This window comes from Zingiber officinale, chromosome 8B (assembly GCF_018446385.1).
Source record: "Zingiber officinale cultivar Zhangliang chromosome 8B, Zo_v1.1, whole genome shotgun sequence".
NCBI lineage: Eukaryota > Viridiplantae > Streptophyta > Magnoliopsida > Zingiberales > Zingiberaceae > Zingiber > Zingiber officinale.
The window spans coordinates 2,986,519-3,013,636 of NC_056001.1; the positions used below are offsets into that span (position 1 = coordinate 2,986,519).

At 38.5% G+C, this 27,118-nt stretch overlaps 4 protein-coding genes across 4 annotated transcripts; 3 read left to right on the forward strand and 1 right to left on the reverse strand.

The window, feature by feature from the left end:
• The first annotated feature begins 2,140 nt into the window (after nucleotides 1-2,140).
• Nucleotides 2,141-3,487, forward strand: LOC122016748 (LIM domain-containing protein PLIM2b-like). The gene is made up of 5 exons (XM_042574141.1): nucleotides 2,141-2,410; nucleotides 2,531-2,633; nucleotides 2,742-2,767; nucleotides 2,848-2,937; nucleotides 3,017-3,487. The coding sequence occupies exons 1-5, from the start codon at nucleotides 2,276-2,278 to the stop codon at nucleotides 3,290-3,292; spliced, it is 630 nt and encodes a 209-aa protein (XP_042430075.1). The 5' UTR covers nucleotides 2,141-2,275; the 3' UTR covers nucleotides 3,293-3,487.
• A 373-nt stretch (nucleotides 3,488-3,860) lies between these two features.
• Nucleotides 3,861-10,553, reverse strand: LOC122014756 (calcium-dependent protein kinase 26-like). The gene is made up of 7 exons (XM_042571166.1): nucleotides 9,637-10,553; nucleotides 7,615-7,758; nucleotides 7,388-7,540; nucleotides 5,811-5,926; nucleotides 5,441-5,608; nucleotides 4,864-5,088; nucleotides 3,861-4,203 (listed from the first exon to the last, which is right to left on the reverse strand). The coding sequence occupies exons 1-7, from the start codon at nucleotides 10,343-10,345 to the stop codon at nucleotides 4,081-4,083; spliced, it is 1,638 nt and encodes a 545-aa protein (XP_042427100.1). The 5' UTR covers nucleotides 10,346-10,553; the 3' UTR covers nucleotides 3,861-4,080.
• Nucleotides 10,554-12,603: 2,050 nt separating this feature from the next.
• On the forward strand, nucleotides 12,604-15,411 carry LOC122016151 (amino acid permease 4-like). Its single transcript, XM_042573371.1, has 7 exons — nucleotides 12,604-12,781; nucleotides 12,912-13,047; nucleotides 13,187-13,420; nucleotides 13,500-13,808; nucleotides 14,268-14,425; nucleotides 14,518-14,745; nucleotides 14,850-15,411. The coding sequence occupies exons 1-7, from the start codon at nucleotides 12,734-12,736 to the stop codon at nucleotides 15,276-15,278; spliced, it is 1,542 nt and encodes a 513-aa protein (XP_042429305.1). The 5' UTR covers nucleotides 12,604-12,733; the 3' UTR covers nucleotides 15,279-15,411.
• Nucleotides 15,412-26,560: 11,149 nt separating this feature from the next.
• On the forward strand, nucleotides 26,561-27,118 carry LOC122015824. Its single transcript, XM_042572880.1, has 2 exons — nucleotides 26,561-26,773; nucleotides 26,856-27,118. The coding sequence occupies exons 1-2, from the start codon at nucleotides 26,576-26,578 to the stop codon at nucleotides 26,979-26,981; spliced, it is 324 nt and encodes a 107-aa protein (XP_042428814.1). The 5' UTR covers nucleotides 26,561-26,575; the 3' UTR covers nucleotides 26,982-27,118.

Genomic DNA, 27,118 nt, shown 5'->3' on the forward strand with positions numbered 1-27,118 from the left:
TGTTTCTTCAATGACGGCAATAATGGGATCATATTTCTCAGGAAGACAGATGAGAATTTTGCGTACCAGCCTTTGATCTGTAATATCTTCACCATGAGATTTCATTATATTGACCAGATCAAAGATTCTGGTTGAGAATTCCATGAGTGTTTCTTTCTCCTGCATCTTGGCATTTTCGAAATCCTTGAGTAGTGATTGGAGCTTAATCGCTCTTACTTTCACATCTCCTTGAAATTCGCTCTGCAAGATCTCCCACGCATCTTTAGCCGTGTTGGCTCGCATGATTCTGGGAAATATAGCCTTAGTGACTACTCTTTGAAGGATTGAGAGAGCACTTGCGTCGGCTTGTCGAGACTTCTCTAATTTCTTCAGACCGGCCTCATTGAGGGCAGTGGCTTCCTCGGGCTCTTGTACTCCATTCTCCACAATCTCCCATTGGTTAAGAGATCGAAAGATGGTCTTCATCTTCACGTACCAGAAATCATAGTCTTCGCCATTAAACTCTGGAATGAGATGGTTGATGTTTGTTAAACTCGAGCTGGCCATGGATTTGGATTGGTAGAACCTGGACGCTCTGATACCAACTGTTGAAATTGGTAAGTATTTTGGTAGAGCTCTTGAGGAGAAATAGATAGTTTTTCTTGATACTTAAACTTTTGATTACAAAGCCTTTATATAGACTTGAAAGAAACTTAGGGGGCAAGTAACCTAGCAACTTAGGGGGCAAGTAACCTTAGAAATTTAGGGGGCAAGTAACCTTAGTGATGAGTAAACTTAAGTGATAACACATTAACTTTAACAAGAAAAGACCAGTTGAAATTTTGCTAAGCAAATATTTACCATGAATTTTATTTTTTCTGCATAATAATAACAATTAAACAAAATGTCAAACTCATTGTTATCATGTTACATCACATGTACTAGTGGATATTATAATTGATTCCAACCCATCTTTGGTAAAAGGTGTCAGATCGTTATCTAAGTGGTCTCTCTAAGGTAACTCTAGTTAGTATATTTTGAAAGGGGATAAATACTCAGGACATTTTATTCTAAAATAGTAGGGAAGAGATTAAGTATTTTTATACCTATTAAAAATTGATTTCAAGATGTATTGTAATAAGTATTTATGTAAGTACCAACTATATCGACCTATAAATTAATCTCATTATATAAAAAAAAATTAATCATGTCAAATAACATCGAACTTGATATAACGGGTATGGCCCCAAGACAATTTCTTGTAAGGATAAATCAGAAAAATATATATAAAGGTTCATCTTGACAGCCACTATTTTTAAATCCGCGTTATCCATTAAAAAGAAAAATTTTCAATAATACATCGTATCGTAGCTGAGTACGTCACAGAATCAATCTCATTATATTTTTATATATGATGTCCAGTGCTCTCATGCCCCGTCATTATTTCAAGGGCTAGTAGTACTCATCTCGTCCATGTTAGTCTTAAGACGAATTGATAAAGACGCTGGGTGAGTGCATCACTTTTTGCCAACTATATGTTATGTCCAGTTACTCTTTAATACAATACAATGTTTCAAAAGCAATCAATCTTACGGATCATCAATTAGCTGTTAGAGTTAATTTGGTTATAGACTGATGAGTTCCATCACCAATCAATTTGTTCCTAAAAAGTGAATTTGGACAGGGCTATTTACTTTGTTCTCCTCGTCATTTTGCGTCGAATATTCGATTTGCTAGTCGATGACTAAACGTATTTATCAACCATCTCTAATTTTTTCATTATTGATTTTTAACATTGATTTTAATTCCGTCGTTAATTTATCGATTTTATAATTAGATCATTAAATTAGCTACTTAAATTTTAAATCAGTCACTATTTTATCTAATACAGTTAACTTGGTCATTAATTTAATAATAAAAAATTTTAATCTGTCGTCAAATTAATTCGATCAATAATTAAGAGTTTTCTCATAGTGTTTACTGGTTCTGTGGCCTAGAAGAGATTAACATGCACCCTGTTTAGAGAGTTTCCTATCTTTCCTCCTTGCTCATTCATTCACCATTCATCCCAAAAATAGGAACTCCCTCTCACTCTTTAAAAGCCCAGCCTCACGGTGCCATTCTCCTCTCCCTCTGTCTCTCTCTCTCTTCCATGCTCGTACCTTGCATTATCTGGTCCCTCCCAACTTGGTCGTAGAGAGAGGGAGAAGGACAGCAACTACTTAATTAACCTCTCTCGTGCCTAGCAGATTTGATATCGAATCTACAAGTCTGTCATTCGGAGACATTGATCACCATGTCGTTCAGTGGAACCCAGGACAAATGCAAGGCCTGCGACAAGACTGTGCATTTCATTGATCTCCTGACTGCTGATGGAGTCCCTTATCACAAGGCCTGCTTCAAGTGCAGCCACTGCAAAGGAACTCTTTCTGTATGTTTCAACCAAATTTCTCAACTTACACGTACACATGCATATTATAAATAAATAAATAAATACTTCCTCTAGAAAACAACGAAACAGTTGACAATTAATTACTCTTGGCATTCAAAGATGTGTAGTTATTCTTCGATGGAAGGCGTCCTCTACTGCAAACCTCATTTTGAGCAGCTCTTCAAGGAGACAGGCAACTTCAGCACAAAGTTCCCAGCGTCTGGTGATATATTCTTCCTCCTCTTAATTAATTATATTGCTGAAATTTTCTTTAAATCATGCACGATCGATTGATCTTCTTTATTTTTGTTCGATGAACAAATAATTAAAGGGGGGAAATCTGGAGAGAAGGAACAGGTAATTAATTAATTAATTGTTAATTATCGATCGTTAATTTTCTTCTCTGATTGTGATGTTAAATTAGATAGAATTTACAGGCTAAGGCTCCAAGCAAGGTCTCCTCTATGTTCTCTGGGACACAGGACAAATGTGCAAGCTGCCACAAAACTGCTTACCCACTGGAAAAGGTTTGCTAACCGGCCGATCGATTAGTTAGTCGTCTAATAAACTTAATCGAGCACTTGCTTAATTATTTTCATGAGGCAGATTTCGGTGGAGGGTGAAATATACCACAAGACGTGCTTCAGGTGCTTCCATGGCGGGTGCACCCTGACGCCGTCCTCCTACGCGGCGCTCGACGGCGTGCTGTACTGCAAGCACCACTTCGCGCAGCTGTTCAAGGAGAAGGGCAGCTACGACCACCTCACCCAGGTTGCGATGAAGCGCAAGTCTGAGGATTCGCCGGCGCTGGAAGAGGCGGCGGCGACGGTGGCGGCGGAAGCGGAAGAGGAGCAGGGGAAGCCGGATGAGGAGCAATCGTGAACTAAGCATCCAACTTTTTGTTTGTCGTTTGCATCTTGCGTTCTGCCACTTCACGGCCGGGTGTTAATTTGTGATTTTATCGAGTTGAAGGCGAGAAAAATAATGTGATATTGTCCATCTGCTGTTGCAAAAGGTGACCTGTATCGACTGCTAAATTGATACAAAATCTTATAATCAGGTGTTACCAAACCAAACTAATGGAGAGAGGGTGTGTGTGTTATGGCAATTCAAAAGTATCGAGGGCTATTTGAAAAAGAACTTTCCGGCGTCGGCAGGCAAGGCTTCGCTATATATATATATCTACTTTTTTTTTTGTTTTAGAATTAAGGCAAGGTAGAATTAGAAAAAAAAAAAAAAACATCAGCGAAGAGATGGTCGTACAACATAAAATTGCAGAAAATGAAAATAATGTACACACAGCCAAACTTCTATCTAGTTCTCCTCCATAATCTGCTCAAACTTTTTGATTAATAATGCACGGTCATTGAATGGACAATTTTGATATCAAGTACATGGGTTAGCATTTATCACAAGTAGGCATCTTGTTTTCCTGGTCTAGCCCGTAATATTTTGATTGAATGATGTGTTTTATTATTACTGTTTCAACTATTGTTTTGAAACTAGAGAGATCTGCTATTGGTAGACGATGATGTTTGGACAATGAAATCATAAATAGGACAGTGTTTTCGTGCAACTTAATAAAATCCGGCGCAATCATTTTTGTTTCCATCATCACAGACTTTCAAAACCACAGTAGTTTTTGAGGCAGACATTGCATATTAAATTATTCATAAAGCACCTGGTGCGTCTCTCATGCTCACGTTCAAACTGTTGCGCAATGTCCGCCTGCCTATTCCCATAGTTCCTTTCCTCATCATAGCAGCAAATTCACTGTAGTCAATGCGACCATCCTGTAACATCAGCCAACTTAAAGTAAGACAAATTTCAACAGCGTCCTCTATCATTCTCGCTATGTTAGATTTAGCCATTTGCAAACAATGATTGTATTACTTGAGCTGGTAATCCAAATAATACCCGTGAGATTAAAGATTACAACAAGAACAAAATGAAAAGTGGAAAAAAGGAGAAATGATCTTCCTCTTGTGTTTTAAGATGACAAACTGAAAGTAAGATGATCAAAATTTACAACAAATGAAGAGTAAAATGGATTTTTTTATAACTATCCAACAAGTTACTTTTCTATCAAATTTCTGACACATTTGAGCAGTTTATTTTTGAGGAATAATAGGTTTCAATGTCCTATTCTTTTCCTTCGAATTCATTATGCAAGGTGAATCCTATGATAATGCAGCCAAATTCTATAAACACATATGCCGAATGATGTAATTAAATTTATTTTGTTAAGTACTCTACAACTCATAGTCTGGTGTAGCCAAGTGAAGAGATCTACTATGATTTTATATTGAGCGACTTACTCCCAAATGATTAGTTATTATGGAATGGAATGAGTTCTCTTAATTAGGGTTAAAAATCAGGCCTGTCCAAAATCAAGGAATAATTATTTTGGTTAGCATCAGGTGCTCATTAAGCACAAAGAAGATGCTACTTACATTATCCTGATCCACTTCCCTAATGACATCTTCAAGAGAAGCATCAGCCATGTTATGCTCTTCACAAGCTTGCTGAAGCTCGTCAGCTGTAATATAACCACTCCCATCTTTGTCGAAATATGAAAAAGCTACCAACAGATGTTCTTCACGTTCCAGTTTGTTGAGATGTATTGTTGCAGCAATGAATTCACCATAATCGATGGTGCCACTGTTGTCTATGTCAGCCTGGAAGAAACAACTGAGAATTAACAAAGTTGACTTCCAGAAACACATGAACTAACTTATATAAACCTAAACAAGAAGAATGCATCCAAACTCTATATTTAACTGAATTCTGTAAAGAAAAAAAACTGGTAAAGAAATTAGTCAGAGTCATGGCTTCCCAAATGCAATTTCTGATGGATTGTACATTCATTCTGTGATTCAGTTTGGTTCCGTGCATAAATTTAGAGTAGAACTATGGTGAAATTTCTAAGTTGAAATTCAACAAGAACATAAAAAAATGCAGTAATTGAACCATTCAGTTTAATAAGCACTCAACAATAAAACTAGTAAGTTCCATGAAATATCAACTTACAGCTTCCATAAGGTCACGTATTTCTGTATCCTTCAGAGTAGAACCATATCTTCTCAAACCTGCTTTAAGTTCATCAAATGTAATTGACCCGCTGTTGTCTGTGTCCATTGCCTGGAACATTTCTCTAAGTCCAGCAATCTCTTCCTCTGAAAGGCTTTCAGCTATAACCTGACAAATAGCAGCTAGAATTTAACTTCTATTAATCTATATGGGATAAATTCCAATAGCAAGGTCAAATTCATCCTTCAAACTGTTCCTATAGTGCTCCCCCATATAGTTTTTTGTTAAGCAAATATATATCATAAATATAAAAAATAGAATATGCCTCTAATTTACAAAAGCTAAAGGAACATTAGGATGTGGTCCTCACACGCAAAGCCATCTTCTTTAACTTATTCATTGCTGAAAATTGCTTCAGACGGGAGAGAACTGCAGCATCTAGTGCTTGATCAGGAGCAACCCCATGCTTACAAACCCATGGATGACCTGAAGTAGAAAATTGCACATTTGACATGGGTATAATCTTTAAGAAACTACATATTAAAGATGGAAAAATCACAATGCATGATCCCCGGACCTATACCCAAGCTAGGTGACACCATTATTAAAATTTCAGAAGTATACACTTCAACAGATTGACAACTAACTCACAGCAACCAAGTCATGCTCTTTCAAACCCAAAATTTGTACTCACGAGAAAAAATTTGTTTGTGACCTATAACAGCTCTGTGATTTTTTGTAACTTCTGTTTAGTTCCATGCATGTTGTCTGTATAATGTAAACTGTAAGCAGACGGACAAAACAACTCATTTTGTTTAGTAAGTTCTCTTAATAAAGAACACTGGATATCAATAACAAATGAAACCACCAAAAAAATTGCCACAGAAAGAAGAGTCTTCATGCCTGTACTTTAAAGTAGATATGTCATTAATGTGGAATATAAGGATCATTCTGAGAAAAACATAGATTAGTGAATGATTACAAGAGAAAATACTTCAAGCATCAGCTGCCACTATCATTCTACTATAAGCACTAATATCCAAACAAACAATTGATGGTGCATACTACATACAATGTGTTGCTTTTACAACTGTAACCTCAATTGCTTCAATTTTTTGTTCAAGATTGCTCTAAACTGCTAGGAGTTATCTAGCTCAGTTAGTGGCACTCGCCCATTATACCTAAAGCAAGTTATGCTCTTGATTAACTGTGAAGGGAATGATCCTTCAGAAAAAAATGTGAGCTTATCAGGTTTATGGTGCTCTACCACTTATGTAAAACAATAAGGTTGTGCCCAGTGTTCAAATTTTTGTATGTGGCAATAGATGATGGATAGAGTCTAGAGGGGCGTTCATCTACTGCTTAACAGTTTCGAGTTCAACAAGGCAGAGTCCTAGGTATACCATATGAAGAGTGATGACATCTCTATCAGGAATATACCAAACATCCACTTATAACTAGTGTTTAAATACTATCTAAGAAAGGAGAGCAAGGACTAAATGCAATATAGTCAATCATGAGGAACAAACTAGATGTTGTAATTATCAAATCCTCTATACTAAAATCAACCAACATAGTGAAAAAGATAAGAAAAAAAACATATATATGTACCATGGCTCAAAGTTTCACTTCAGTACCCTCCAATAGTTATAAATGTTCAAACTGATGTGTTGCTTTGTGCACCGCATGAAGCACAGAAGCTCGATACAAAAAAGGGAATATTTAGAAGTTGTTTGACTACCCAAAACCAAAAGCATGCATAGACAGACATAAAAAATCCTTTGTTGAACCAATACACAGCCGCCTGTACAAGACAGCATGGTTTGGCTTGAGCCAAGCTGTGGAACACACTCAAACTACAAATTATAAGTTTCTCCATGGTTTGATGTCTACCAACACGAATCATGAACCAAATATGTATTGAGATTGAATAAAAAAATATCATACATAGTACTTCATGGGCTGTCAATCGTTCTGAAGGACGAAAGCAAAGCATTCTCTTTATTAGATCCTTTGCACTTTCAGAAATCAAAGGCCATGGAGCTGAGTTAAAATCAAGCACTCCCTTCATAATTGCATCAAATATTCCTTGTTGTGTTTCTGAAATAAAAATGATCATCATGAATATTTTTTACTGGTGATACAGTCAAAGAAAACAGATATCAAGGTCATACCAGCCCAAAAAGGTGGCACACCACTTAGGAGTATGTACAATATAACACCAGCAGTCCAAACATCGGCTTCTGGTCCATAGTGCTTACAGAGAACTTCGGGAGAAACATAGTATGGGCTTCCAACCACATCAGTGAAAATTTGATCTGAAAGACATGAAAGCCAAACTAACTAACTAAGTTCCCAGATAAAAACTGAACAAAGATCATCAAGCAAAATGAAGAATAAAATTCTTCTTTGTTTAACTTCAATGTGCATCGAAACCAATATAATTAAAAGAAAGCCATTACAAGATTGAACTCATCTGGGTTTTTTTCTGTTTTATTTTTCTTTTGTTTTTTTCTTCTTACTAATTACTATGCTTTATTGGTATAACAGGTACTATACTCTATACCAAAAATGTAGAACTATTGACATGGTTTAAGGTATTCATAGTTTGTTGAACACACAGCTGTTAATTCTTTAAGACTATTCTGTCAATATTTTTAGAATTGAAGATGGAGATTAGCTAGTGTTTTTCATCTTTGATGTAAAACCAATAGATGAAAAATGAAAATATAAAAATTCCTCTTTATCTTCAATAGCCTCATTTACAAAGACTGAAAAAGATTATTCTGGAGCAGTACATTTAGCCATCTTATTTTTCATGCTATGCTTAACAATGTTATTTACTTTCCATAACCCTAAGTTTTTTAAATACTAATTAATTCTAAGCTAATCGTCTGTTACTTTCATGGTCATTCAAAATAGGGAGTAAGAATTCATAGTCAGCATCTTCTGTATACCCTAACCTTTTCCTCACCTTAGAACATCTTTTCTCCAGGAATAATGGCCAAGGCAGCAACCAAAAATGTTTTAAATTTTCTTTCTTTGATAATCCAAACAGTAACAAATGTATGATAATGAGAAATTCATTGCAGGGTAAGTGATTCAGCAGCAATCCAATGTTTCAAAATCTGAATCAGTGACAGTGAGCTAACTGGACAAACCATCAGTTTATTTGTATCATGGATTTGATCAGTTCATTTGGATCATATATATGTGTGTATTTTGTTTTTCACTGGCGTCCATTGCCCTACAGCTTATGCCTACGGTGTAGACATCAGTCCACTACATCTAATCCTTGATTCTATTGACTGTCACTCCTCCATGCCACATTCCCCACAATCCCACGTATCCACAACCACATTGAAGCACCAACAAACTATAATTACAATGCAGTTTGTGACGTGAAATTTATTTATATGACACAACTAGTTGGTCTTCTTTGTTACTTTAAGTTTTAGATTATGAATAAAATTAATAAATTTGTAGTTTAAAGAATTGACCTAGTTCATCTGGCCAAGTTAAAGTTTGGGCGAACATGTAGTTTTGACCAGTTGATCCATTGGTTCAACTACAAAACAATTCACCGGTTCAAATTTTGTTTTAGTTTTTATTAACTACATCGGATAGCACTGATTTATGCAACTATATGCTATTTTACCTTTCTTTTCAGACAAGTATAATGGATAATTAACTAATGATTATGTTTGGCCAAAAAAGTGATTCCTATATGGTATTATCTTATTGGAACCTTAATATGCCTGATATTCATTGTTTAGTAAGTAAATTTTATGATTTCAATCATGGTTAACAATTGTTACTGTTTGACAATTCTGTTTTTCTAGAACCTCAACCACAATTTTATAGAATTCTTAAAACGCTATATCAATCTATCTCATGCTAAACCCATGAGTAGTTTCTACTACACTTATTAAGTAAATATACTCATTATGTGGCTTTAATTTTTTTTTTTTAAAAAAAGACCTACTTATCTTGGTACATTATGATGGCACTATCAACGCACATAAAAAATAAAAAATTAAAAAAAAAATCAAGAAACGGGATTGACGAAGGGTAAATTAGAGAATCAATTCAGTAAAATGGAAAGCAACAGAAACAGTCATTACCCAAACTATGTCGAATAAACCATTATTTTCATGCCGAAATTGCTAAAGTTGTATGCTTTAGTCACTACTTACCTGGCTTGAAGAACACAGAGAGGCCAAAATCAATGGCCTTAAGGGAGGTGACGTCGTCTTTATTTACCAATAAAAAGTTTTCCGGCTTGAGGTCCCGATGCATGACCCCGAGTGAATGGCAGGCTTCCACGACCCCGACAATAATTCGAATGATCTCGGCCGCCCTGCGCTCACTGAAATGCCCCTTCTCGATGATCCTATCGAAGAGTTCCCCGCCTGAGCACAGCTCCATCACGATGTGCACGGACTGCGAGTCCTCATACGCGCCCTTTATAGTGACAACGTTTTTGTGGCCGGAGAGGTGGTGCATGATCTGGATCTCCCGCCTCACATCCTCCGCATCATCCTTCGACACCAGCTTCCGCTTGGGGATGGACTTGCAGGCGTACTCCACTCCGGTGGCGATCTCGGTACAGAGGTACGTAATGCCAAACTGCCCCTGCCCCAGCTTCCGCCCCATGACGTAGAGTTCCCGGACGTTGGGAGTCCTGTGCCCGAGCACGTAGCTGCTGCTAGGATCAAAGCCACGCCTCATCACGACGGCGACAGGGGCAGGCTGCTGCTGCTGCTGCTTGGGGGGCTTCTTAGGGGAATCGTCGACAACAGAGCTCGGCGCGGACTGGTGCTGGTTCTGGGACGCCGGTCGCTCGGAGGGCTTGGCGTCTCTGTCTTCGTCGCGGCTCTTGCTTCCGCGGCACAAATTGCCCATGAAACCCTAGCCAGGAGAAAGCATCGATCCTCCGAGTGCGAGTGATATTGTTCTCGATCAAGGATTTGAAGAGAGGAGGAGGGAGAAAAAAACACTCTTGAACTGAAGCATAGGACAGATTGGGTCGTAGCTGAAAGTAGCAGAGAAAGGATAAGGAGAAGTTAGAGGAAACGCAAACGCCGGAGAAGGGCTGTGGATGTGAGCAGGAAACCAGTAACAGTGAGTTTTAATTCATTTAATAAGGGGATTAGTTAGCAAATAAATAAATAATAATTACGATTTTCCATCTGGCAAAAGGTCACGTGCTGACCGGACTCCCCATAAATCAGAATACTTAGTATTATTATGATTTTCCAAATCAATAACATTGTGTTTGTCAAAATATATATATATATATATATATATATATATTTTTTTTTTTATTTAGATATTTAAAATTTATATATTTTGATAATAAAAGAAATCCAATTCTTTATTTCTACTCATGGAATGCGCTCAGAACTCCAAGAAATCCAATTCTTTATTTCTACTTAGGGCAACTTTACTCTGTTTGATTAATTTGATTACTCTTTAGATTTTTTTCAATTTCAGTAAGTGTTCATGAATTTACCGGCAAGACTTTGCTATTCAAATAAAATTGTATTTATCAAAAACAGCGTGGCCAACAAAACTAGCATAAATCGATTAGTCTAATCGCCATCTAACTTTATTTTTTATTCCCTTTTTTGCGTAGGAATTGCTCTTTGAAAAGTTAGTTTGCCTAGTTCAACTACTATACATTAGAGTATAATTTTAAGTAGTAGATAAATTATGTCCTTTTCTAAAAGCGAGACGTTCAAGGTAGATCAAAATTATATAACACTTTACACATATATTGTGAATAAATTTATCATCATTATCATCGATCACTACCCGTTTTTGTTTCTAGTCGTCATTTTCACTAATAGATGGTAAAATGAAATAACAAATATGTAAGAGATTTACTCTTCCACTTGTTAGTGGTCTGATCTTACATGTTCCTTTCATTAATCGTCTTTTTTAAAAAAAAATTGAGAGCACAACACACCGGAAAGATAAACTGATTTCTTCAAAGAAAATTCTATTCAAACTTCTTTATGGATAAAAATAAAAAGACAAGACAAAATATTTTTTTGCCATACTGAGCAAAAGTGAATTATTTTTTGCTTATATTATATATTTTTTAAGAAAAAACAAATATAACAATAAAAAAATGAAGCATATATTTGAATCAAATATTTGGATAGTTATTCCTTTTATTATGGATTTTATTCCGTGAATAAAGCGTACACTTATCCTTTATTAATGTCTGATCCTTTTAATTATTACCGATGAAGAAGTGATCGGAAATAATGGATGGTCATGTATATCCTTAACAGAGCAATAACGAATATTAAATTCGTGGAAAGGGAATTGAGTGATCCAAATGATCAACTCTATTGCCCAGCCTCAAATGCTAATATATATTAATTAATTTAATATAAACTAATCATAACTCATCTTGACATCATCAAACAATAATTTAAAAAAAAAAATTGGAAAAAACTATCACCATCTCTTTTTCTTCCTCAGGCTCCAACATATATACTCTATCTGTTCAGTGCCTCCCATCTCATTCTCCATTTTTGTTGGTTCAAAGGAATGTTCTTCCATGGACAAGAAAAGATAAAAAGGAAAAAAGAAACAACTACTGAATAATACCTAACGCACGCTCTCGCCCCGCCCGAATCACTAATACAAATGTTGGACACGCAGAGAAAAGGACGGGAAAGCGTATATATACTTCATGTGATTACTAATTATCGTGCTCGTAATCATATAGGTTTGAACTGTTATGGTGGTTGTGAGCATCATGGAGCTAGCACAAACACCCTTTCCTTTAAGGACAAGATGGACCTTACGTTGACTCCTGATTGAACGCATGCAACCTGCTGCTTCTCTTCCCACCACAAGTGACCAATACACTAATTAGCTCTAAAGATGTTTGTCTGCAGGAACAAATAATTGAGATGTATATACCATAGCAAGGGCCGATTGGGGGTACAGTGTCTGAGCGTGAGGCACGTTGGCATTCAATTAACTTTTCCCTGTATGACAAGGATAGAAGGAGAGGTGGTTCGGTAGTGCTCGTCCTTCCCCTCACCCACACCTCTTAGCTTTGAGCCTACCAGACACGTATCGGCCGTAGTGGAGGGATAGGGAGATGGAGCTGTGTGGCTGTCCATCTATGCCTATAAGACACCCCCTCAGTCCTCCTTCCTTTGGGCATCCCTTCACAGCATTTGCTTTAGTAGAGCTCCAAGTTTCTTGATAATTGTGTTGCAGTCGAGTTAGCTATCTAGTGTGCCTTGTGTTCATCATCGATCGACCATGCTGCCCAGAAGCCGAACACTGCCAGCCAGGATTCATGATAGTGTCGTAAGTTCCAATGCTTGATATGTACATCGATCTTAATTAGTTGCATATGTAATGAGGATTAATTGGTGCGATGTTCTATTTGGTTTGAGTTATTCACTGATTTGAATTTTAATTTCAATATTTGATGAAGAATGATGAGAATCGGAACCAGAGATCGTATCTGCAAGTGGAAGCACAGCCCAAGATTGACGAGGACACTGAAAGCCTAAATCCCGGCCAGTATAACTCCAAGTGCTTCGACGACGACGGGCGTCTCAAACGAACAGGTTATAAGTTTACTTGACTTAGACTGACTAATATATATATCTTCTTGTTTAAATCCAATCAAAATATATATCTTCTGATTAAAAATTCATAATCATATATATTGGATGAAGAAATTAATCGGTCTCTGAGTACCGGCAGGAACTGTGTGGACTGCGACATCACACATAATAACTGCAGTGATCGGCTCAGGCGTGCTCTCGCTGGCATGGGCCATCGGTCAATTGGGTTGGATTGCCGGACCAACGGTGATGATCCTCTTCGCTTTCGTCATCCTCTACACCTCCAATCTCTTGTGCAACTGCTACAGGACCGGCGACCCCCTCACCGGCCGGAGAAACTACACCTACATGGATGCTGTCCGGTCCAACTTAGGTAATTACCTCCTATCGATCTCATTATTTAACTACAAGGTACCTAATGGAAGCACTTGAACTTTCTTAAAACGAAAAAGGAGGAGGACAGGTGAAGCTGTGTGGAGCAATCCAATATGCGAACCTATTTGGTGTGGCCATTGGATACACGATTGCAGCTTCAATCAGCATGATGGCTATAAAAAGATCCAATTGCTTCCATTCTAGTGGAGGGGAGGACCCTTGCCACATGTCGAGCAACATGTACATGATCATATTTGGGATTACGGAGATTGTGTTCTCCCAGATTCCAGATTTTGATCAAGTTTGGTGGCTGTCTATTGTGGCCGCCGTCATGTCCTTCACTTACTCCACCGTTGGCCTCGCCTTAGGCGTTGCTAAGGTCGCAGGTACACTATACATCTCCTACTGCATGCATCACCAATACTGTTTACAGTTATGCGTATGAATAAACTAATTCAAAAGTGGCTTACGCCAAACAACTTTGAGAGATCTGGACAGTTGGTACGATTGCTCTCTTTATGGGAAAGTCGGCACAAAAGTAGTTGGGGATGGAGAAGGGGCTAATGTCGAGTAAAAAGGGACGTCTTCATCCCATTACTGACGCGAAGCAATAAGTGATCGATAATGGCGGTCCTATGTAGTCTATTTAACAGCACTAAGAAACCATTACTAAAGCTCAATATAGACAGCCACAATAAGGAAACAGGGAAACCAAACCAAATGATAGCATTTTCAGATATTGTATAGTGTATATTATGATTCCCTGCCAATCTTTTTTTAGGCCCATGTACAATTTCACTTGTAACTAGCTTGATTATAATACAAATTTACATGTAAAAAAACAGAGAATGGAAGTTTCCGGGGCAGCCTTATGGGGATAAGCATAGGTACAGTTACGAAATCAGGTACGGTAACGACGACGCAGAAGGTATGGAGAAACTTGCAAGCACTTGGGGACATTGCCTTCGCCTACTCTTACTCCATCATCCTAATCGAGATCCAGGTGGAGCAGATATCTGCTTCTTTAGAATTGATTACGGCACTGGTTTCGAGTTTTGGATTTGATTCATTTTTATGTGCTGTGTGATTAATTAGGATACGGTCAGGTCTCCACCAGCAGAGAGCAAGACGATGAAGAAGGCCAGCACGATCAGCATCGCAATCACCACCATCTTCTACATGCTCTGTGGCTGCATGGGCTACGCAGCATTTGGTGACGAAGCCCCAGGGAACCTGCTCACGGGTTTCGGATTCTACAACCCTTATTGGCTTCTGGATATCGCCAACCTCGCCATTGTCATCCACCTTGTCGGAGCTTATCAGGTACCTGGCTATGAACGATCAAATGCGTACGAATTGAACTATGATGTTTAGTTTCAAGAGATTAATAACAATAATTAATGGTAAATTATGTTTGATTTGTGCAGGTGTTCTGCCAGCCGCTGTTTGCGTTCGTGGAGAAGTGGAGCGCGTCGCGGTGGCACAAGAGCGAGTTCATCACCCGCGAGTACGAGGTGCGCATCCCCTGCACCGGCACCACGTACAAGCTCAACCTCTTCCGAGCGGTGTGGCGGACGATCTTCGTGGTGCTCACCACCGTCATTTCCATGCTCATGCCCTTCTTCAATGATGTCGTCGGTATCCTCGGCGCCTTCGGATTCTGGCCCCTCACCGTCTACTTCCCCGTCGAGATGTACATTGCCCAGAATAAGATACGCCCCTGGACCAGCCGCTGGCTCGGCCTCCGGATTCTCAGCTTCACCTGCCTGCTCGTCTCCCTTGCTGCCGCCTGCGGCTCCGTCGCTGGGGTCGTGCTCGACCTGAAGTCGTATCGCCCCTTCAAGTCTACGTACTAATTAAGTAGTGAGTATTCCGCATATCATGGCACCATGACCAATCAATGCTGGTTTATCTTTGGGTTAGCTAATGATCTGTATCTTTAAATAGCGTCTTATTAATCTAATTAAATATTTCTCGGCTTACAATAAACTAAAAGGAAAATCTGAGATGTGCGGTTGCCTCTAAGAAGGCAAACATATACACAGGTCGAAAACTAACCCGAGAAAGAAAGCTAAACGCACAATTCATCAACAATACAGATTGATCAGGTCAGTCAGAGGAGCTCCCATATCTCCCAGTCTACATTTCAGTCGTTGCTTGCGCTGCCGACAGTCGGGTTCATCTTGGTAAATCAATCAATTAGATCATTAACGTTTGCACCGACAGACTATTAATATACAGGGAAGATAAAAAATTAGGAAAGATATTATAAAAGAAGTTCATTAGAGTCGAAGAAGGTACTTAGAGTGACGATGATTTCCTCGCACCGACAGGCTATGTAGGAAGACAAAAAAAATTAGAAAAGACATTATAAAAGAAGTTCAGTAGCATGGATGGAGGTATTCCAGGTAACGATGATTTCTCCACTCAATCTCTCTTTCCTTGCGGTTCCAACGGCAACAATTGACACATGTGCCAGTTTATTAGTGGATCATCCTCCAAAAGTCTTGGTGCATGATCAAATTTGATCAAGTCAACTAGAGGAGCCCCCTATGTATCCCAATCAATATTCCAGTCAACGGACGGTCGCCGCTCATGTTGATCGACCGAATTTATCTTGATGAATCAATCAATTGGATGATCAACATTCGTACCGACCGACCATTAATACATAAGAAAGACAAAGAACGGGTGAAAGTATTATGCGCCATTAATACAGATGGAAGATAAAGAATTAGGAAAGACATTATGCACTATTAATACACATGGAAAATAAGGAGTTGGGAATACATTAAAGAAGTTCATTAGCATGTAAGGAGGTATGATGTTTTTTGGGACCTAAGATACTACTATTCATCTTCCCTAGCTAACTCTTCGCCTTATAGTCATATTTGACTTGAGTATCTGAGTGGTAAAGTCAAGACAACCTCGACGCCATTCTACCCCTCCTCTTCTGTTTTTGTTCATGCTCATATGCTCCAAGTGATGGTGATCACTCCCCTCATTCTCCCTCTCCCTGTAGTTCCTGCGTCAGTAGCCAACACATTTTATAGTTCACTGATAGATCATCCTCTGAGGGTCTTGATGCAGGATCAAATTGACGTCGTTTGTGCGAATGTATACAAGAACCAAGATACTCAGATATATGACACCAAGAGAGTCACCGCCATCACCATGTGCAAGACGACTTGGATCGGATCGTGACTGTCGTGATAAGAGGTGTATTGGAACAACAATAAGTGCAACAATTAATTTCTCATGGACTTTCCTCCTGGATTGGAAGTCCTCAAGTCCATCAACCAATGCTGGCACAGCCAACCAGTGTACCCCAAATTTTGATCAGTAATCCAATTGGAATTTATGTTCGTGACGTGCACTCTGGATCTTCAGCTAGAAACACACCGCCCCAAGAATACGCTCGGGCAAAGCATCATCTGTTAGCCAATCGGAGAATCATAGTAGTTCTACTTTTTGCTAAAGTATTCTGAAAGATCCGTTGCTATGTCATTATCGACCACCAATGATTGGCGAATATAGTGGTACAACCGATCCGGAAGACCACATATGCAAGTTTGAAAATGTTGCCTTATTACATCAATATTCTGATGGCATGAAGTACTAAGTGTTTCTAATCACACTCTCAGACTCAGCTCAGAGGTGGTTCACCTGACTCCTTACAGCCTCTATTCGCTCGTTTGGTAACTTCAGAACGATATTCTTGCATCATTTTGCTAGCAGTTGGAGGTATCACAGGACGAAACTTTGAAAGATTATATTCAACGTTTCCATTGAATGATCCTCAAGATGTTCCTTCAATGACTTTTGAGATATTGATGAGTGCCTTTTTGCAAGTCCTAATAGAAGGGGTTTCTTCAGATCCTTGGTAAGAAAACCCCCAACTAGTTTTAATGATCTATTTGACTGGTCAGTTAAATATATGAATGTGGAAAAAGTCCAATTCGTTCTAAGAAAGGATCTTGGAGTTTCAAGTGCACCCATCCCTCACTCGGAACAAAAAGCGTCCCCTCTTCCCTTGCGAGCCAAAGAATCTCATCCAAATTATCACAAGACGATGGATCGCCGAGGGGGAAAGGCGATTCAGACTATAGAAGTTATTACTCGGCCAAACCACAACTCCAGTCAATGGCTTCCTAAGACGATGGACTATTTTTGTACTTATCACCAATCAAGGGGTCATGCAACCTGGAAATACTATGCTAACCACATTCAAAGGGCTATCAATCGATCCCCGCTTAATTGGAGATATTGTTCTCTCAAACTATATCATTCCACTACTTCCCGAATGGATCACCACCACAACGAAGAATACCGATCAGATAGGTGTGCTTGGACATCTCCCAAGCGACAACGAAAAGAATTGACTCCCCTGAGAGAAAACAACAAAGAAAAAGACAAAAACAAGGTCAAAGTCAAGGGACCCCTCAAGGGAACTGTTGGTATGATTTCCATAGAACGGACCGATGAAGATTCAAATCGGGCTCAAAAAATCCACACTTGTCGACTGAAAAATTATTCAATCGAGATCAGTTGGGAGCAAAGAGTCGATCCCTCAATAAGCTTTGGGCTGGAAGACATAGGAGTTGAGGACCCTCACGAGGACCCCCTAGTAATCTAAGCTTTGATTGTTAATTATAATATTAAAAAGGTCTTTGTAGATACAAACAGATCAGTCAACATCAAGACTCTCGATCAAATGCAAGTTGATGATGAAGAGTTATAGCCCATGTCCACTCCCTTATTCGGCTTCATTGGCATCAAATGTGGTCACTCAGCTAGCTCTGTCTCTCCCTATCACTCGAAGAAGAACCTCTGGAGAGGACCAGACAAACAACTTTTATGATGATAAATATTTCTTCCTCTTATAATGCTATATTGGGAAGATTGATGCTAAATGCTTTTCAAGTCGTAGTTTCCATATTTTATCAGAAGATTAAGTTTCTAGTGGATAATCAGGTCGGGGAAGTCAAGGGAGACTAATTAGCTTCCAGAAGGTGCTATATTGACGTTGTCTAAGCTAACTCCAGCAAAATTTGAAAAGTTTAGGAAGCATTGTAAGTTGTTTTTGACACTCCAATTGCTTGAGATGCGGATGATGAAAAATCTTACCAACTGAAAGAAAAGCAGGAATAGGTCCAAATTCATCCTAAGCAAGAAAACGGGACCACCCGAATGACTGTAGATCTTCACCCTGACCTGAAACAAAAGTTGATGGTTTGTCTCTTACAAACCATGACGTCTTCGCCTGGTCAACAAAAAAAATCATTAGTGTTTCTTTAGCTCTTATGATGCACCGAATCAACGTTCTTCCTAATTCTCGGCTGGTTAAGCAAAAACAAAAACATTTCGTGACAGATCAAGACAAGATAATTCGAGTGAAGGTTATTACTAAGCTCTTGGAGGTCGGTCATATTCGGGAAGTACAATTACCAACATGGTTCGCTAACGTTATTTTAGTTTCTAAGCCTGGAGAAAAATGGCGAGTGTGTATCGATTTTCAAAATCTCAACAAAGCTTATCTGAAGGATTATTATCTCCTCCCTCGCATCGATCAACTAGTGGATTTTACCTTTAGATGAGAGTTTATTTGTATATTGGATACTTACCAGGGCTATCATCAAGTCCCTCTTGCCCCAAACGATCAAGAAAATGTTAGTTTCGTCATTGTAGATGAAACTTTTTGCTATAATGTTATGTCGTTCGGTTTGAAAAATATAGGAGCTACTTATTAACGGCTGATGGATCGGGTGTTTAGGCACTAGATTGGGAGGAATGTGAAAGTCTATGTGGATGATATTCTCATCAAAACCAAGTAGACTGAGGATTTAATAATCCATATTAAATAAACCTTAAGCACCTTGAGTAAATACAGGCTCAAACTGAACCCGAGTAAATGTTTTTCAGTGTAAAATGTGGACGCTTCCTCGAATATATGGTGATGAGCAAGGAATTGAAACTAATCCAGAGAAGGTTCAAACGCTCCAAAAGATGTCCCCTCCTCGCAATCTCCAAGAAGCACAAAGGCAGGTCGATCATATCACAACACTTTCTCGTTTTATCTCCCAGTTAGCTGACCAGAGTCTTCCATTGTTCAAAATTCTTTGTAAAGCTTATAAATTCGAGTGGGTCGAAAAATGCGATCAAGCCTTTGCTAAGCTCAAAGAGTATTTATCTAGCCCTTATCAAGCCAATTGCATGTGAAAAATTATTATCATATTTATCAACAGTCGAGCAAGCGGTTGGCTCGACCTTACTACGGGAAGATAGTAGCACACAATGTCGTATCTATTTCTTCAGACATTTATTGAAAAATATAGAGTCGATATTCTACTTTGAAAAAGTTGGCTTTCATATTAGACTTAACCGATTGGCACTTAAGGCCCTATTTTATGTCTCATCCAATAACCATCCTCACCAATTCCCATTTGGGAAATGTATTAACAAACTCAGAGGCCTACGTGCGGCTAATTAAGTGAACAATAGAACTCGACGAATATGACAATCAATACCTATAGGACCAGGTGAGATTGGCTCAAGGGGGTGAATAGTCCTGAAAATAAGTTAGAGAAATTCTCTTACTTTTGAACTAGGCAAGGACACAAGATTAGTTGGTAATAAACAATTAACATTTTAAAGAATAACAATTTTAAAATAATAAGTAAGAAGACTAAGATTTACTTAATTACAATCTAAGTGGTTGTTAATCTAAGTGGTTGTTAATATAAGACAGTTGAAAACACTAAAAGAGCTCCTTAGTTGAAGGAGAAGAAGTCTCTTACACACTTTGATACCTCAAGAAAAGACTAAGAATTGAATACAACAGTTATTACTTTATTCTTAGCACCAGGGGGCTTTTTATAGCCTCCTGCGATGAAGTAGCTTTTGGTATTCGTCGCTTGGAGACACCTCCAAAGAGGTCCAAGGTGCCTCCAATGTAGATAAATATTTATCCAAACTCTAACAGTCGTCCAATGACTCTGCGGAAATGGAAGTGCCTCGGTTGTTGCAGGACGCCTCCAAGGGAGGTGTGAGTGTGCCTCCAAGGTCCAGCAGGGCACCCTCTTGAAGAGGCGCGAAGCCACCTCCAACTGTAGCATATTCTAAAGTCAGCAGTCCCCTCGGATGGGTCTAGTGGCTAGCACATGAGGTGTTGCCACAATGAGGTCTGGGGTTCAAATCTCGGTAAAGCCGAGGTAAATACCTCCCTTGTGTGCTAGTCACTATTCCAAATGCTAGTAGCCGCCTGTGATTTACCTCCTCCGTGTTGGCCTTGGGACGGGTTGACGGGGGTGCTGGGGGCGAGCGTATTCGTCTTTTGCCACAATATTCTAAAGTCAGCTTCAGAGTTGACTTTCTTCACATGGTTGATGTTTCGGTCATCCGGAGTTGAGCTCACCAGAACTCAACTCCGACCTTTTCCATGAGCAAACTTTCTCCCGGCTTCTCGTCCCTTAAACTTTTCGCTCAGATCCTTCTCATCTACTGATATACTCTTCTGCAACACATTGTCCCTCGGATGCACCGAGCTTGTCGACTCGCTTCTCGTGTAATCCTTCTTACTAGCTACGTCTTCCGCTCGACTTCTTATGTTCCTAAGTTCCTACACACTTAGATACAAGACATCAAAATCGTAGTACTTAACTTAACTCGGTTAGCCACCTTAAAACTAACTCAAGGTAGTTACAATCTCTCCCCTTTTAATATGTATCAACCTGAGTTAATATTCGAGTTAAACAAACATGTAAAATGTAATTTATATTTAAATGCAAATATTAAATGCAATAAAATAAATGCACAAGTATTAATGTACTAAATACAATAAAATATCCCTCTAAACTCAATAACATATTCTCTTTTTATCACATCAAACCAAAATTAGGGAAAAAATAAATAGAGTTAGAAAAAAAATCTGAAAATATTTCTAGGAGTCCTACACAAACATCCCAAACCATGAATTTTTACCGAAATTAATTTACAAAGAAAATAAAAATTCAGATTTGTAAAAAATAATATAAAATTATTTAATTTTTTTTTGAAAAATATTGAAAAAAAATTAATGATAAAAGATAAGTATTCGGATATAAAAATTTTCATAATCATACTATTTTTTTATTATCAAAATAATTAGTTTGATACATAGATGTATATTGTGAGAATTTAATGTTTAAAAATATTTTTAGATTTTGAAAAATCATGATAATTTTTCTAAGCATATAAGATATGATGTTTATCCATAGAAATATTAAATTTTAGAAAAATAAAATTTTAAAAATAATTAATTAATTATACAGTATCTTTGGTAAAAATTTATAGTAATTTATATAAAGGTAAAAAAAATGAAATAATTTTTATCAATAGAAAAAAAATTATCGTAGCAGATTTAAATCTTTCAAAAAATCAATTTTTGAAATAATTTTAATTTTAAAAATATTTATAAAAAAACATAAAATAAATTTTTTTATTAGCAGATAATATTTTCTTTTTTCATATAAAAAGATTTAGACAAATATGAATAGAAAGTCTATCAAAAATGGTGAAAAAATCAAAATAAATTAAATTTCTAGCCAACACAAGAAATTAATTTAACAATTTGGTATCCAAAATAATTTTTTTCTTACTGGATTAATAATAAGAGTGTCAATTCGGATGGTTCGTGTCAGGTTAAGTCAGATTGAATTTTTTTTTAATTCAATCTGAACCCGACCCAAACCTGAATTCAACCCGAATTTCCTAAACTCGAACCCGAATTCGACCAACCCGAACTCGACCCGGATAACCTAAAAACTCTATTCAAAATATATATATATATATATATTTTTATTTTCCCTATAATTCTTTGCTTTTATCTCAATACTCCATCATATCATCCTAACATTGATATTAATATATATAAATCATTTTAATTTTCAAAATAAAATTTGATTTAACCCCTCAAAAAATCTACTAAACCTATATTTGGGTCAACCTGGGTCAATCCATGTCAATCCGAACCTGACCCAACCCCAAAACTCTCCAACCCGAACTTGAAAATGCCCAATCCGAATATGATTTTTTTGGGTTGACTCGGGTTGAGTCGTCAGAGGGTTTATTTTTGATGCCCCTAATTAACAAGATAATTTTTTTAAAAAATATATTTTCATATCACTTTTTTAATTTGACTATTTTGAAATCTAAAATGTCAATTTAGTCCTTTATGTTAGTAAAATTTAAAAATTTTAAACATACATAATTCTTTTTCAATCTTTTTACTTGCTCTTTTAATTTATAAATTTTCATTTGAATTTTATCAAATTCTTCTAGTGGAAATACTTTGACTAAGATAATTTTTAAATCCATATTGTTCTTTTTTAATTTAATATTCTTACATCTATGTTTACATAAAAAATTTGACTTGAGTTTAATACTTACAAGTGGGTCAAGGTCGAAGCCTTGGGCCGGATAACTAAAGAAGCAGTGATGATAGTTTTATGACAGAATATTATTGATCAGTTCGAAATTCTGCACAAGTTGGTATTTGACCGACAATTTTAAGACCATGAGTTCAAGGAATGGTACGAAGGATTTGACATTCCTCCAAAGTAATGGGTAAGCAAAAGTGATTAACTGGGAGATCATTCACAGCCTCAGAGTCAAATTGGATCATGTGAAAGATAATTGGGTTGAAGAACTCCCGAGTATCCTTTGGGCATATCGGACAACCCTGAGAGAAAGCACTGGTCAAACTCCTTTTCACTTAGTTTATGGAGGAGAGATCATGGTTCTGGTTGAGGTGGGAGAAGAATTCGTTTGGTGGCATATCCATGAGGATGAAAACAACGTTCATTGTCTTCTTCTTGACCTCGACCTCATAACCGAAGCCAGAGAGAGAGAGTTGTCGCTCAACTTATGGCCTATTGACAGAGATGAGGCATACAATAAAAGAGTCATTTCAAGTAGGTGATTTCATATGGCAAAAAGTCAAACTGATAGTCGAAGTGAACAAGCTCAAGTCACAATGGGGAGGTCTCTATCAAGTCATATGCAAGCTAAACTCCGATAGCTATTATCTTCAAGATCTGAATGAAAAGAAATCAGATCAAACATGGAGTGCCAACCACTTACAACCCTACATGATCCAATAACTATCCTTATATTTTAATTTTGCTCTAACTTCGGCTGTCATGTACATATACTTTTGAAATGAAAAAACTCAAGGTTGATTGACACTCCATCTTGGGTGAATGAAATTCTACTAACCAAAGGTCCAAAGGCTCAACCTCTTCAAGCGAGAGCTAACAAAGTCAACTAATCAAAGATCCAAAAGGGCTTAGCCTCTCTGAGCGAAAGCTAACTAAAGGTTCGAAAGTGCTCAACATCCTTAAGCGGGAGCTAATAAAGTCAGCTAACCAAAGGTTCAAAAGGATTCAAGCTTTGCAAGCAAGAGCTAATAGAGTCAGCTAATCAAAGGTCTGAAATGGCTCAGCCTCCTCGAGTGGGAGTTAACCAAAGGTATGAAAGGGCTTAGCCTCCCCAGGCATGAGCTAATAAAGTCAGCTAACCAAAGGTCCAAAAGGGCTCAGCCTCCCCAAGCGAGAGTTAACCCAAGGTCCTCTCGAGGGTTCAGCCTTCCCAATCGAGAGCTAACCAAAGGCCCCTTCAAGGGCTCAACCTCCCTAAGGCGGAGGTAACTGAATGTCCTCTCGAGGGCTTAAACCTCATGAGCGGGAGCTAACCATAGGTCCTCTTGAGGGTTCAACCTCCCCCTAGGGAGAGCTAACCAAACGTCCCTTCAGGGGTTCAACCTCCTCAAGTGAAAGCTAACCATTCGAGAGCTCTTCAAAGAATTCACATGAAAAACCTAGGTATTTGTGCAAAATGAGGATGTAGATTTTTTTAAGACTTCTTCGAGTCATGTAGCTTCGCCCATACCTTTTGCAGGTCGAGAAACTCCATAGATGTGTCGCACGGAATCAGGCCTACTTTGACAACTTGCTTGATGGCTCCTACAAAGCCTTGTTCGAGCCATTTTCATATTTGAGCGCTAAGCAAATCAAAATATTCTTATGATTGCAAGAACTTTTGCTTGTCAGTTGCTTGACACTCTTCCTCCCTAGCCTTATATGCCACCGGCTTAGATTGCACCTGTTCGAGCTGAATAGTCACAACTCCTTGACTATTTATTTCTGCCACTGCTCCCATTAGCCAACTAATCAATCGGGCTTCCGCCTCCTTCGACTGGACATAAAGGGAAGACTTGTGATCAGTCAAAGAAGTCCTCATGTGTCTCAGTCAATGTTCCAGTCAACGGATGATTGTCGCTTATGCGGATCTACCGGGTTCATCCTAGTGAATCAATCAATGAGATGATCAACGTTCGCACTGACCGACTATTAATACACAGGGAAGACAAAGAGTTAGAGAAGACATTATAAAAGAAGCTCATTAGCGTGGAAGGAGGTGCTCCAGGTGACGGTGATTTCTCCCCTCGATCTTCCTCTCGTTGTGGTTCCAGCGGCAGCAATTAACACATTTGTCAATTTATCGATGGAGCATCCTCCGAGGGCCTTGCGCAGTTAAAATTTTTATTAGGTTAGTCAAAGGAGCCCCCGTGTGCCCCCGTCAACGGATGATCGTCACTCGTGCCAACTGGCAAAAGGTATGAGTGAATGTCGATCATCAGATTGATTGATTCACTAGGGGGCTCCTCTGATCGACATATGTGCCAATCAACCATTAATATACAGGGAAGACAAAAAGTCAGGGAAGACATTATGCACCATTAATACACATGAAAAATAAAAAATTAGGAAAGACATTAATAAACATGAAAGATAAACAGTTGGGGAAGACAAAGTTGGGGAAGACATTATAAAAGAAGTTCATTAGTGTGGAAGAAGGTATTAAATTTTTTGGGGACCTAAAATACTATTATTCATTTTCCCTAACTAGCTCTTCACCTTCTGTCATTTAACTTGAGTGTCGGAATGATAAAGCCGGGCCAGCCCGATACCATTCTTCTTTCTGCTTCAGGTGCCCTTCGATCTCCTCCTCTTTACGATTCCCGCAAAAATAGTCAACAAATCTACTAGTTAATCAGTAGATCTTCCTAGAATCTTAGTGCAAGATCACATATAATTAAAGAGGTGGGTGTTGATGTTTGTAAGCATGAAAGACTTCATTTTTTTTTTTTTCCTTCCACCTCTTTTTGTCGTTGATGAGCCGGGCGTGAAAATGGGTCCAGCACGCTGACCCTGCTCGGTCCGGTCGGGTGCTTTGTTCTGCATGATTCAAACGCGAACTGCGTGGAGAAATCTTAGTCCGATCTTGAAGTCAATTCCGTGTTACAAAAGCCAACTTTGTTATGACGACACGACTCAAATAATATCGTCTTAAATTGGTTCACAAGTAGTCAGATCCATTTAGCACACCTCATACTTAAACGTGCAATTTCCCCTCCACGGGCATGCCGCAAGCGTCACGCCTGAGGTCCCGGACGGTAGATTATTTATTTATTTATTTACGTCGAGAAGCCAAATCGTGTTTGATAGCCATATTACAGATAGATACGTGACATCGTCAGACAAACAATTGAGGTGGATTTGTATTGTTGTCCAATCATCAAATGAAAGGGTACATTGAATAGGTGAATGTCATTACGTTATATTCCTCAGATAAATCCTCTCGGATTCCAAAATTTAGTGAGAGAAACTGATTTTTTTTTAAAAAATCTCTTTTCTTCGTTCCCATTCCCTTCCGACCCACTTATTTATTATGTGAAAATGAGATATCAAAAACTCGATCCCGTTTATCATCCATATATATTTATATAATCCTCTGAAAAATTGAAATACTCAAGCCATATTTTTTAAAAAAAATTCTAGATACTGAGTGGGGCCCTAAGTCCTCCTCCTCGAACAGCGTCCACAACTTCAAAATGGACCGCACCCGCCGAAAGATTTTTTTTTTTTTAGCTCAATTGAAAATGTTAATTTATTTTTCACTAATATAAAATATTATATTTTAGTTATTCGTACAATCAAATTTGACGGCTGCGATTCACTTTCTTGCGGGAGATGCACTCGGAAGCGTCGGAACCCAAACGCATTTCAATTGGGTACAATTTTTTAGGTCACGGGTCAATTTTTGAGGCTATAAAATGGCCGGTGATGGTGGTGGTGGTCGACATTCAACGGCGCATCATCTCCGAGAAGGCTTCCGCGATCACGTTCTCGTCGCCTTGGAAATGAAGAAAGCTGGTGTTTTCGCCGCGTCCATCGCTGCCGCGTCTTCCGCCACTCTAGCCTCCGTGGTCTCCGACCAACGCGACGACTCCTCCACCCGTCCCTCTCGAGAGGTACGCCGCTTCCAAATCGAATAGAAAAGCAAGAAACCATCTGTTTCGATGGATCAATTGATTATACAGTTTGGTGGATTAGGGCTCTGGATCGTCGAGGAAGAAGGATGCTGCGGGATCGGGGTCGAGAAAGGGTGCTGAGGACAAATTCGCTCCAAGATTCGATGGGCTCAGGTTCATCGAAACCCTGGTGACGGCGCATCGGTGATTCCCCTGGCGTTCTTCGATCTTGGGATGGCTTCGCTTCGCGTCTGTTTTCTTTCATTTGAATTGTTAGGTCGGATTGCTACCAGTTTTGTTTCGAAGGAATAGTGATCCTTTTCCGCGATTTTGCCTTCTTCCAAA

Bases quoted from the DNA above. Each gene is read 5' to 3' on its own strand.
- LOC122016151 (XM_042573371.1), top strand. From the start codon at position 12,734: ATGCTGCCCAGAAGCCGAACACTGCCAGCCAGGATTCATGATAGTGTC. The intron at 13,048-13,186 runs GTTATAAGTTTA...GAGTACCGGCAG, and splicing joins CGGGCGTCTCAAACGAACAG to GAACTGTGTGGACTGCGACA. The intron at 14,746-14,849 runs GTACCTGGCTAT...TGATTTGTGCAG, and splicing joins ACCTTGTCGGAGCTTATCAG to GTGTTCTGCCAGCCGCTGTT.
- LOC122016748 (XM_042574141.1), top strand. From the start codon at position 2,276: ATGTCGTTCAGTGGAACCCAGGACAAATGCAAGGCCTGCGACAAGACT. The intron at 2,411-2,530 runs GTATGTTTCAAC...TGGCATTCAAAG, and splicing joins ACTGCAAAGGAACTCTTTCT to ATGTGTAGTTATTCTTCGAT. The intron at 2,938-3,016 runs GTTTGCTAACCG...TTCATGAGGCAG, and splicing joins CTGCTTACCCACTGGAAAAG to ATTTCGGTGGAGGGTGAAAT.
- LOC122014756 (XM_042571166.1), bottom strand. From the start codon at position 10,345: ATGGGCAATTTGTGCCGCGGAAGCAAGAGCCGCGACGAAGACAGAGAC. The intron at 5,609-5,810 runs GTGAGGACCACA...GCTATTTGTCAG, and splicing joins TAAAGAAGATGGCTTTGCGT to GTTATAGCTGAAAGCCTTTC. The intron at 5,089-5,440 runs GTAAGTTGATAT...TGTTTCTTCCAG, and splicing joins TACGTGACCTTATGGAAGCT to GCTGACATAGACAACAGTGG.
- LOC122015824 (XM_042572880.1), top strand. From the start codon at position 26,576: ATGGCCGGTGATGGTGGTGGTGGTCGACATTCAACGGCGCATCATCTC. The intron at 26,774-26,855 runs GTACGCCGCTTC...TTGGTGGATTAG, and splicing joins CCACCCGTCCCTCTCGAGAG to GGCTCTGGATCGTCGAGGAA.